The 12,053-nt window shown below is 46.6% G+C and overlaps 1 protein-coding gene across 2 annotated transcripts in view; it reads right to left on the bottom strand.

The window, feature by feature from the left end:
* GALNT17 (polypeptide N-acetylgalactosaminyltransferase 17) overlaps window positions 1-12,053 on the bottom strand; it is a 426,893-nt gene that overhangs the window by 340,872 nt on the left and 73,968 nt on the right. The window contains exon 1 of one of the 2 annotated variants that reach the window (XM_057696029.1): window positions 6,823-6,891. The exons of the other annotated variant lie outside the window; for it this stretch is intronic. Within the exon in view, the coding sequence (XP_057552012.1) occupies window positions 6,823-6,838 (16 nt within the window). The 5' untranslated portion in view covers window positions 6,839-6,891. Of the gene's footprint in view, window positions 1-6,822; window positions 6,892-12,053 lie in introns of those variants that run through there. 2 annotated transcript variants of the gene reach the window in all.

Below are 12,053 nucleotides of genomic sequence, written 5' to 3'. Positions count from 1 at the left end.
ATTTGAAGGGAGAAACGTAAGAAACGTTGGCTTTGTGCTCCAGGGTGATGGCTTCACAACACGGTTCAGTCTGTGGCATTTGCTAGATTCCATTCCATGTGTGATGACACCCATAAAGCGCAAGTTTTCATGTGAGTTGATTAACGAAAGATTTACAGTAAATTCACATGAAGAATTGAGTGGCTTCTTAAATGAGAATCTGGTTCCAGAGGGAAACTGTCTGAATGTAGCTCCTGGTGCCATGGGTGTTCTGCCTGAATCAAAGCAGGGTTTGGGGGACAAAGGAACAGAGCTAGCAGCACAGCGAAGTTCATCCACTCCATCATCCCTGGCGAGTGACTGCAACAAGAAGCACCAAAGGCTTCATGTCATCCATTGCAAAAACACAAGATATTTAAAATGCGGCTGCATCTTTACCAAACTCTGTGATTAAGATGGGCAGTGACCTCTATCTCCTGTGACACCCAGAAGTTTGCTGGTTATCGAGTGTCAAAGAACTTTAGAAGAGTCGCAAATATTAAAATATATTATTTTTATAATATATTCTTTTTTTTTTAAGCTCAAAATTTGATGACCTATTCTTGGATGACAGGTGACTATCAAGAACATATGGCATCCAGCTGATATTTTCAGGAAAAATAAACATACTTAATTTGTTCCCTCAAGGTAAAGAAGACATTTTAACAATGAATAAGAATGCAATGCTCTCCACAAAAAAAAAAAAAAGGTGAGCATACTATTGAAGAGGCATTTCGAAAATGGAGGTTTAGAAGCATTTCCATGATAAATGATTTGTGGCTGAAAGTGCTGTAATTTGATTTATAAAAACATATCTGCACACTTCAAAAACTTGGAAACGGATTTGTCTAGTCTTTTAAACATCTTCCAAATGAAGAATTTCGGCAGGTTTTGAACCCATTTGTTAAAAATATTAAAAATGTGGCACATTTCAGTTAGTTTACAAGAACAAGTGGCTGACATCTTGAGAAATGGAAATTTGCTCGCTGAAGTTCAACAAAAACCTTTGCATAATACATGGATGAGACTGAAAAATGACAGTCATAATTTAGTAAGCACCACTGTCCATGGAATTCTTCCACTTGGCTCTACACAGCTTCTTGAGGTATGTTTTCAGCTACTGAGACCAAGAATAAGTGAATTAAAACCAGACATTTGAATTACTGTATCATGAAATAATAAATCAAGATTTTGAAAATAATAAAACATATCCACTCACACTGCTCTGACTGAAAACATGACTAGTCATGATATTTTAATGAGAACAAAAAGGTCTCCTATGCTATTAAATAAAACATTATGAAAACTATTTTTTAAACACTGCTTATTTCATATCTTATCACCTCATGACTTTATATATGATCCACTGGTACTGTGATCCACGCATATCATTTATAAATAAACAAATATACAGGTATTAGAAAGCATGCTCAAAATTTTCCACCAAGAAGGGTAAAAAATTTTTTTAAATGAGATATCACAGTCTGTTCAATGGGGAAACCAACCACGTAACTCACCAACTTCAGAAGACAAAAAGTAAATATGAAAATGCTTTGCAAGAAGGATGAAGTGCCAAAGAGAGGCAAACCATTATAAATAAAGAGAGAGCTCTAACTAGAGGGAGCTGTTATTGTTTCTGACCTGGCTGGTCAAAACTCAGTGTTCTTTTGGCCTCATCCAGGTTGAAAGTATCTAGTGCTCATTATACTAAGGCTTCGCTGAACAAAGGCAACAGCTTCAATATCATTGCAAGAGGTATATTTACCCCCCATAAGGAAGAAAATCTGGGGACTTCCTTGGTGGTCCAATGGTTAAGAATCCGCCTTCCAATGCAGGGGACACGGGTTCAATCCCTGGTCGGGGAACTAGGGTCCCACATGCCGTGGGGCAACTAAGCCCGAGCACTGCAACAAAAGATCCCGTGTGATGCAGCCAAAGACAGAATAAATAAATAATTTTTTAAAAAAGAAAGAAAGAAAATCTGTAACAGATGCTATTATTTAAAGATGGACCTTGGGCTTCCCTCACTAGTCACTTGGGTAACGAGTCAAGCTACATTCTGCTGCCTCATCTAACTAGTGGTTAAGAATCCACTTGCCAATGTAGAGGACACGGGTTGGATCCCTGGGCCAGGAAGATCCCACATGCCATGGGGCAGCTAAGCCTGTGTGCCACAACTACTAAGCCTGCACTCTAGAGCCCGTGAGCCACAACTATTGAGCATGCATGCCACAACTACTGAAGCCCGCTCGCCTAGAACCCATGCTCCACAACAAGAGAAGCCACCGCAACAAGAAGCCCGTGCGCTACAACGAAGAGTAGCCCCCTCTCGCCACAACTAGAGAAAGCCTGCCCACAGCAACGAAGACCTGCCCAAAATATAATAAAATAAAATTCAAAAAGTAAATAAAATAAAATAAAATAAATAAAATAAAATAAAGATGGACCTTAAGAATTCATGAAAAGAAGACAGGTTTCTGGAAATATTATCTGGAAGTTTTACCATCTACATGAACCTCAAGGTACCAATTCTACTTTTGTTATTTTTTCTTATTACTTTATTAAACAAACATTATAATGAGGATGGTGATTAGCAGCTACTGTTTACGTAATTGTACTAAATGCCAGGCCCAGAGGGAGCACACATTACCTCTACTCTCACAGCACATTTAGAAAGTGCCAGGAAAGCACAGGGGAAGGAGACCTGGTGGGGAGGCAGGTAAGGGTGCTGCCTTTATAGAGTCAAACCATGTGGATTTGGAAGCCCAACCCTGCTCTCAGTGACCTACATATGACAAGTCCAAACTCTTCCTGCCTGTCTGTAAATTCCTACCCCAGGGGCATGGGGAAGTCTAAAAGAATTGCTGGGCATGCCAAGAACAGAGCCTGGCAGGAAACGAGGTGGTAATATCATCAAGTATTATTATACCCATTTTACAGATGACAAAACAGACATGAACCTGTGACAAAATTAGGATTTGACCTTTAGCAACAGTAATAAAGATACCTGAAAAAGGACTAAAAAAGCACTCCTGTTTTCACCCCATGAATCCATCAAACATTCTCATTTTCTGCATGTTCCTTCCAGGCCCTATGCATATGTATATACCTTTATTTTACACATAAATCATAGTTCAGACAGCATCTTACATTATGCTTATTTTCACTTACGTGTATCATAAAAGGTTGCTATTTCAGAGAGATATACGCTTCTACATGGTATTCATAATTATAATCTTAATGAACGCATGATACTCTGTGATTCAAAATACCGAAACTGCAAAGACCATTCCATTCCCGTTGGCCTTTTAGGTAGCTCCAAATTCTTAATATCGAAAGCAATGAGGCAATCAGCACTTTAATGCACGTGGTACTTTTTTTCCTCTCGGATTGATTGCCTTAGGATAAATTCCCAGAAGGGAGATTACTAGTTCAAAAGGTATGAAATATGGCTCACGAGATGCACTTCCAAATGGCTTTCCAAAACTGTGACTCTAAATTTACAAGGCCATCGGAGAGCTGGGAGCCTATGGGCCCAGGTAAAATCTCAACTGTATCGGGGAGCAAGCATTTCTTTGCAAAACAATTCTCCTCTCTGTAGATTTCACAACCCACGCTAGCCTTCACCTATTGGTTTCCTCTGTTTTTACTAAGTGTTTTCTGCCCCTTTTTCTCAATTTTTCTTTCATCTCCAGAAAGCTAATCTGAAATACCAATTTATGCATAGCCTTCCCTTTAATTATCTCTAGTCTTTGCCCATCAGAGAGACAAAAAACGCCCAACCAGTCTAGTCCCGAGTGTCCGCACACGTGTTCACCTTCAGAGACTCAGAACCAGAGGTAGCACACAAGCCTGGGGAGCCTTCAGAACCCCCAGCTCCTTCCTAGAAAAACAGTATTTCTCCAACTGCACCTGGCCTGGGGTTGTATATTCCTCTGCCTGCCTCCTCCTTTCCAAACAGCCCAAGGCAACGGATTTGCTTGGAGTGTCACTAGTAACGTGGGCAACTTCAGACCCTTGCAGTGCGCATTCAGTTAGAAAAACCCACAGGTTGCAATCACATGACTTGTAGGCTGTGACAAAGGTTCCACACAGTCAGTACGGGGTAGAAGACCCAGGTGACTGGACGCCCAAGATTGGGATTTAATTACTGAACGGCTTGTTGTCTGTGACTCAGTAAACACCACAGATATCATGGACAATTTAGGAGTGTCTGGGGCGGGGCTATGTGACACAAATGAATTGCTTTTCTTCAGAAATACCCTTTTTTTTTCATGGGGATCTTTCCCAATCGATGGATGGTTTTTTTGGTTGATTTCGAATCCATGTTTTGGCAATGTTAGCATCCCGTCGCTGTCTTCATTCTGAGACCTTCACTCCCACAAAGCTCTCGTGGCATCTCTCTTTTATTTCTCACCCCAAGCCTGAGAGGATGAAACTTCTATTATCCCCATTTTACAGACAGGGACAAAGAGGCTGGGTAATCTACTCAACGTCACACAGCTAATAAAGGGAAGAGTGAAGGTTCAGACTTAGGTCTGCGTGACTCCAGACCTCAGCTCGTGACCACCAAGATCTGTCTCTCCTAGAAGAATGAACAAGCCCCAGAACAGGATGAGATGGTATTAGAACCATGAGTGCTGGGAAGAGCTGACAGTGCCTTTGGTGCTCAGTCAAAGCCAGAATGACAACGGCGAGCCTTCTCCACGATGATGGCAGACCCACGGTGAGGGAGCAAAGAAGGATGCATTGATCTAGAACCGTTCGGAGGATGCCTGCACAGCCAGGAGAAATCTGTACTGAACAGGGATGGGTGTGGAGTGGTGGAGGCTGGACCCTGGGGTGGGGGTGGGGGGTGGGGTGTAGGGGGCAGGAGATTCAAGGAAGAGACTAGATTGAAGACCAAAGGTGGATGGTCAGGGAAACACACAGCACTGTCCTCATGAGATGGAGACAGCACCTTTGGGGCCAGAAGCATATGGGCGTGGCTTGTTCCTGGCCCACACCTGGAAGAGATCTGGGGGGAACCGTCTACCTCCCCCAACCCTCCCCCACTTACAAGGGAAACTGCTCTAATAAGGCAACAACTCCTGCAGTGTCCTTTCTCTTCCTGCCCAGAGCCCCCAAGGTTGGCCCCTGCACTGTTCTCTTACTCTCGTTTTCACTCCCAAGCATCCCTGGCCCTCCAGGGTACCACCCAACCCAACCCCACCCTGGATCAAAGCTAAAATCCACCCCCTCCAGGCCTGTATCACCATGGACACACATGGCGTGTGGAATGTCCCTAGGAATGTTTTGGAAGCCCTAGCCCCTCAGCTGGGCACCGTGATCAGCCCTCACTCAGGTCTTCAAGGCTCCCTCTCCCTCGCCCATCACAACTGTTGCAAATCATCACAATACTCCAGCTTCTTGTTTAAAGTTCATCCCCATGCTGGGCACACAACCTTGCCTCCTACCTCATTAATTCCACCAAGTTTATCTCCCTGGGCTTCTGGACAAAAAAGATTTGCTAGGACTTCGCAGCAAATCCCCTTTGGCACATCTTCTCTCCCTCCTTCCCTCTGGTCGCAAAGGATGAAATGTCTCTCCATCTGTTCAGAGTCGAGCAGCCCAATTTCATTCTCACTGCCCTCCCCACTCTCCACAGACAGTGCTCTACCAGCCACACCTTCTCTGCCCTGCATCTTCACCTCTCCCCCTCCATCTGAACTCTCTTAGCTGCTAAATCTGTTCAAGTCCCTCACATCCTAATGACAGGCACAGCAAACGCTTCCTGTGACCCTGCGCCTCTAACTCTCTTCCGATCACGTCTCAATCCGTCAGCTCCCTTTGCCCATTTTCCCTCTTCAATCTGGCTGCCACCCCTTTTTCAGAGGCTGAGGACACCCATGACCTCTGAATTGTCAAATCCAATAGAGATGCTTCAGTCCTGACATTAACGGACATTTTTCACTTTTACATGCCTTTGGACACTGTTTATCGCTACCTCCCTGAAAAACCTGCCCCCCAATGTATTGTATGGAGAGGGCCTGAAGGCGAAAATAAGGCTAAGACCAAAGGTGGACATTGGTACAAATAAGACTGCCCCATAATGTGTTGCATCGTCAAGCTGGGAGCTAGAAGAGCCAAGAATGACGTGCAGAAATTGATGCCAATGAAGGGTGGACTAGAGAGATGATCTAGAAGATTCTTTGCAATTCTAAGATTCTAATGGCCTAAGTGGTTGGAGCCTACACACTGAAGAAGGAAGGCAGAGTTCGTCTGCAGTCGTTGTCTTTTCCTAGGGTGGTGACCTGTCCAACCCCATAATTCAGGGAATCCTGGGCACCTTCTCCAGGCATCCCGGGAGATATAAAGGGGTAGGAGTGAAGATACTGTACTTCTGCTGTGTGTGATGGAGACTAGAAATGATGCTGGCGGAAGCAAGGCAGGTGGCAGTCTCGCTTTGCTCTTCCCCACTAAGCCCAGCTTGTCGCCCTCTTCCTTGGGGTCCAAGGTGGCTCAAAACTGCATCTGCATTCCAGCCAGTGGTAAGGGGGGAGGGGAGGAGGAATGCATTCTCCTTCCCTTTAAAGGCAAGCGTGGAAACAGCACTCGGCACTTCTGTGCAGATCCCATTAGTTGCTCTCCCTGTGACCACACTGCAAGGGAGGCTGGGAAATGTGCTTCTCCGCGTGGCTGTGTATCCAGCCACGGGAAGATGGGGAGCTCAGAAGCGGGGTTGGAGGGCAACAAACAACCCTCATCGCAAAGGGTGAAGGACACAAAGGAAGCGCAATGTCTGTCCCCAAAGAGCTTACTTACCCAGACAACTGTCCATCAGAGCCCTTCCCAGCTCAGCCAAACCGAGGAGGAGAGAAAAATCGAGAAGGCAAAGGGTCACCCAAGGGCGTTAGCCTCCTTGGGAATGTTTAACTTTGGGAATATGCTACACATACTGGCAAAACAAGCCACTTTCCAAGACCTTACGGACAAGCTCGGAGCCAGGGGAACAGGACGACCAGATCCTCCCCCAGTGCTGCTAGGAAGTATACTTGATATCTGAGATATGTCTTCTCTAAATATAATTGACAATTCCTCTGGTCTGAGCTGAGGCAGCTGGGACAACACATGTCTATTTCCAGCTCTTCCCCGGGCACCATGCAGTAGCTACTTGGTAAGAATCTAAAAGAGTAAGCGTGCTTTTAATGCTCCATCCTCTAAGAAAAGAAGTGGGAAATGTCATTTCTGCGTAACCATGAGGCATTCTTTTATTTCAATATGTCCAAGGTCCCTTAAAACACCCAAATTTAAGAAACTCTAACTCCTAGCAACTCTGATGTAATATAGGACAAAGATGACAGCTTATTTTTCACAAACTCCGCAAACCACTACCTCCTCTGACTCCAAAGTCACTTATCACTTTGTTCTTGAAGCGTAATAACACAGAAATCATTTCCCCAGCTACACTCAGTATTTCCTAAATGGATGTCTTAAATTTCATAGTGTGAGCTAGTAATGTTATTTTTAAACCTGTTTGCAGCGCCTCATCACGTGGTCAGCTTGTCTGTATCCCTCGACTGGGGCCTGGGGTGGAAAAAAAAAAAATCCTGGGCGTGATGTGGTGGAGCTGCTTCAAACAGGCAGCCTCAGTTCTTCCTGAAGAAAAGGCAGTGGGGTTAAGATTTCGCTGGACCTTGTTGGTAGTGCTACGTTGCAGGGCCCCTTGTGCAGGGAAAAAGGACTTCTGTGTTAGTTATCTATCACTGCATACCAAATTACTCCACAATGTAGTGGCTTAAAATATGAAGCCACCTCGGAAACCTGGGCACAGCTTAGCTTGGTGCCTCTGGTTCAACGTATTTCCCTGGGAGGCAACTGAATGGTCAGCCAGGGCTGCTGTCTCATCTGAAGGCTCAGCGTAGGGATGAGTGGAATTCCCTTCCGGGATCACGCACTTGTGTTTGGCAGGCCTCCATCGCTTGCCACTGGGTTCTCCCAGCTGAGTGATCCAAGGGAGAGCGAGAGAGGGCATGCCCCAGATGCAAGCCACAGTCAGTTTATAACATAGTAAGTTCACAAGGGTCATACGGCACGCCTGCGGTACTGTGTCCATCAGAAGGATTCAACAGGAATCTACCCACGTTCAGGGAGAGAGGATCACACGAGGGTGTACATGTGGGAGGCAGGGACTCCCCGGGGCCACCTTGGAGCTGCTTACCGCGACCTCCTTGAGATGTTAAGGGCAGGGCTTTACCTGCATATAAAGGGAGGCATCATTTCATTATTTCACTGGCGGGGGGGCAAGAGCAAACACAGAATCCGAGAGATGCCTAAGGCTGGGGAACCCGCAGTCCCCCCGTCTTTGGTACTTAACCCATGCGTTTAACAAACAATGAATGTAGCCAGATGCAAACGTGAAAGGCTTCAGAAGTCACTTCTCTCCCACACCTCACGTTCCCTGCCCCCACCCCAGAACCAGAGTGACCCACCTAATGAAAAGGGCAGGGAAGAAAGTCACTGCTCTTAGCTCAGCCCCCCGGGGCACTCTCGCTCGTGTGTGTGTGTGTGTGTGTGTGTGTGTGTGTGTGTGTGTGTGTGTGTGTGTGTGTGTGTGTGTGTCCTCTCTCTCTCTCTCTCTCTCTCAGCTCTGCCTGCCACACAGAGGGTGTGGTTGATCTGCCCTCTGCCAGTGGAACCAGCTCTATCCCACAGGCGAGCTGTCCCGCTCTGGCTGTCTGACAGATAAGTTTAATTCTGGGGTGAAGCAGCAGAAAACCCACTGCAGCCACGGATTTAGACCACACCTTTCAGGCCAACTTTTATCACGAATAAAGTAGATATTTTTTTTACTCCACTGCCCTAATTCCTGTGCTTCTCTCTCAAGTGATTTCAAACTCAGGAGGGGTAGACAGGGGTGCTGACAACTGCCCTTCCCCGACCATTCCCCCTCACACACGGGGATCCAGGTATCTAGTCCACACTCCTATTTTACAGGCAAACAAATCAAGACACTAAGAGAGAGCAGCAGAGCATGGGTGACACCCCCAGACAGAGTCTCCAATTCCCATTTAGCCACCAACTACGTACAGAGCACCTGCTACATGCTAGGTAGGCTGTGTGCTGGGCCTGAAAAGGAGAGATCTTCCCATCCTGCTCCGGGAAAACGAGCCCCAATTCTCTCATCTTAAAAACAGGAAGCAAGTGAAATCATGCACATAAAGCTGGTGTAGGGTATAGAGTAAACAGTCAGCAGGTGTCAGCTATTCCACCCACCATGCAGTTCACGAAGGGGATGCCTCTGGGTTACAGATGGGGACGATGAGACCTTCTTTCAGGGCAGGACAAAGAAGGATTCAATCTGCCTACAATCTGACAAATTTGGGCACCACTGTTTCCCCCCCCACCCTGTGACTTACGGCCCCACCTCCCACTCTCTATCCCCTTCAAGAAGCACGTACCAGCCTGCATGTGTGTTGTCAGGGATGCACGAGAGTCCCTGGGAGCTCTGGCAAGCAACGTGTGAAATTCCGCCAGGGCAGGAACGCACCAAGACAAAGAAGGGAGGCGAGTCCCTCAAGGACACTCAGCGAGCATGTAGCAGAGACATAAATAGAGCAGAGGACGGATCACTGCCTTCCCCGGGCTGGCTTTTTTTCTTCTCTCTTTCTAATGGTTTAGATTATGATTTTTTTTTCCCTCCAGCACGACCATCAGCAAAGCAGCAGGTGCAGCTTTTGTAAACACCCCACAGAAGCGCTTCAAGCAAGGTCAAGGGCAGGTGCCCCCTGCCAAGGGCTGGCCCAGATTTCATGTTTCTTGTTGGTGTCGCTCTGGTTCGCATCAATGGCATGGCCTGGAAGTGTCATGTGAAGATCCAGGAGCACCTGGCGATGAAAGGAACACCAGCCCAGCCCTCCGGGGTGGGACAGGCGGGAGTCTGAGGGCAAAACGATGCAGTTGCCTCCTCCTTGGATAAAAAATCAGGCAGTCTTATCACCAGGAGAGGGTATGGCCATCCGGGATGGGTGGTTTGCAGAGCATGGGGAAAGCACCCCAAAAAGGAGACAGGGCTCATGCAGCCATAAGGCTGTAAGAAGTGAGGCCGTGTGACTGAACCCCAAGGGCGTGCACCCCAAGAAGGCACGGCCTGTTGTCTGGTGTATAAAGTTCCAGTTTTCCTGGTTTAGCTCTTGGATCTTGAATTCACAGCCATTCAAAATTAAAACACCCCAAGAGAAGTTAGCAGTGAAGCCCCATCCGCCGTGTAAACCTCGGTGTGGATGCGTTTGTCAGCTCCTTTCCTGAGAGAGCAGATTTTTCAAGGCAAAAGAGATGAAAGGATGAGGGTTAATGATAACCAGGGGGGAAGGAAGGGTCACCCCAAAGTGGAAGGAAGGGCTAGAAAGAGAAAAACATGCCTTCAAAACCCTCCCTGTGCTGGGTCCCTGTGAAACATAGGCCATAGGCTGCACTAAGTGGAAGTTTGTTCTCATTTAGTGTAAGATGCACTTTCCATCTCTGGGAGCCTGAAAGGGAGGCTTGATGGGAGACTGATAAAAGCCTGACTTTTCAATAAAAATGGAGGAAACTATCTGATGAACCTTTGTCTTATTCTTCTGCATTTTCCGACTCATCGGCACTAATTCTGTACAGCGGCGGTTCTGTCGATGGCCCTCTTTTCCCCCTTCCTTCCCCGTACGGTACTGAACAAAGATTTCTCATTTCATACATCATTTATTCCAGCGTTAATTCCATCCAAGTCACTTCAGGTCCTTAGCAAATAGAAACAGCAAAATGAAATTCTGTTGCAATGTTAAGACTAGAGACACCGGAGAAGGGGGGGCTTCTGTGTAGCAAAGTCCCAAATCCTGTACAGAAGGTCTCCTTCCCACTGAGGGAAGAACCAAGATGAGCAGACTGAGTTTTTTACCATTAAGGGCAAAGTTAAACCTCCAGTGTCCGCTAACAGGCAGGAGACCCAACGGTCCCTAGGCAGGGGAAGTCAAGGCACGAAATGACATTTAATACCAAAACCAACCTCCGGTCCTCAAACTCAGGAATCAGCATCCATATGTTATAGTTTGTTTCAACAGTGGGAAAAGAGAAATCTGGTCCAATGCCATAGCTTATCATGGCAGAAAGCTCCACAGGAACATGGTTAGTCACTCCCATAGATAAAACAAAGATCTGTTCTAGAACATCTGACGAGTGCACAGGAATTAGAGTTCAGTTCCCTTCCCTTCACCCTACCCTGCCCTTCACATCCTGTTGGTCCTCCAAGGTTAAGTGTAATATCAGGATATGCTAGCTCAGAAATCAAACATTCAAAGTCACCCAAAAGAGACAGGATGGCTCCCAGACAGTATGCAGGTCCACTGTGTTAAACATCTTAAGGGACGAGTGTGTGCTCCAACGGATCAAGGTCAGGGACTTCCTGGGTGGTGCAGAGGTTAAGAATCTGCCTGCCAATGCAGGGGACACGGGTTTGAGATCTGCCCTAGGAGGATACCACACGCCATGGAGCAACTAAGCCCACGTGCCACAACTATTGAGTCTGCGCTCTACAGCCTGCGAGCCACAACTACTGAGCCCATGTGCTGCAGCTACTGAAGCCCTCAAGCCTAGAATTCATGCTCTGAAACAAGAGAAGCCTCCACAATGAGGGGCCCACGCACCACAATGAAGAGTAGCCCCCAACTCATCTCAACCAGAGAAAGCCCGTATGCAGCAATGAAGAGCCAATGCAGCCAATAAAAATAAATAAATAAATAAATAAATAAATAAATAAATAAAGGACCATGGTCAGCTTGGGATTCCAGAATGAGAGTCCCAAAGACACAACCACCCTCCATGAGACAGCACGGATGCAGCCACCACCCTAGACTGGGGCCATCACACACGATCCATCTGGGTCCCTTTTCTAGATTCCAGGCTCACAAAGCAAGCTTCTATCATTCTTTGGCTTTCCATACGGTCAGCAGAGAGCTCTTGTGCTGGGCATGCCAAGAGAAACCTTCGAGCAGTTGTAGCCCTCCCTGCAGTAACCCAATGGC

The sequence above is a fragment of the Hippopotamus amphibius genome, chromosome 9 (assembly GCF_030028045.1).
Source record: "Hippopotamus amphibius kiboko isolate mHipAmp2 chromosome 9, mHipAmp2.hap2, whole genome shotgun sequence".
In the NCBI taxonomy this organism is placed as follows: domain Eukaryota; kingdom Metazoa; phylum Chordata; class Mammalia; order Artiodactyla; family Hippopotamidae; genus Hippopotamus; species Hippopotamus amphibius.
Note: the sequence above shows the minus strand (reverse complement) of the source record. Positions and strands in the feature narration are given on the sequence as shown.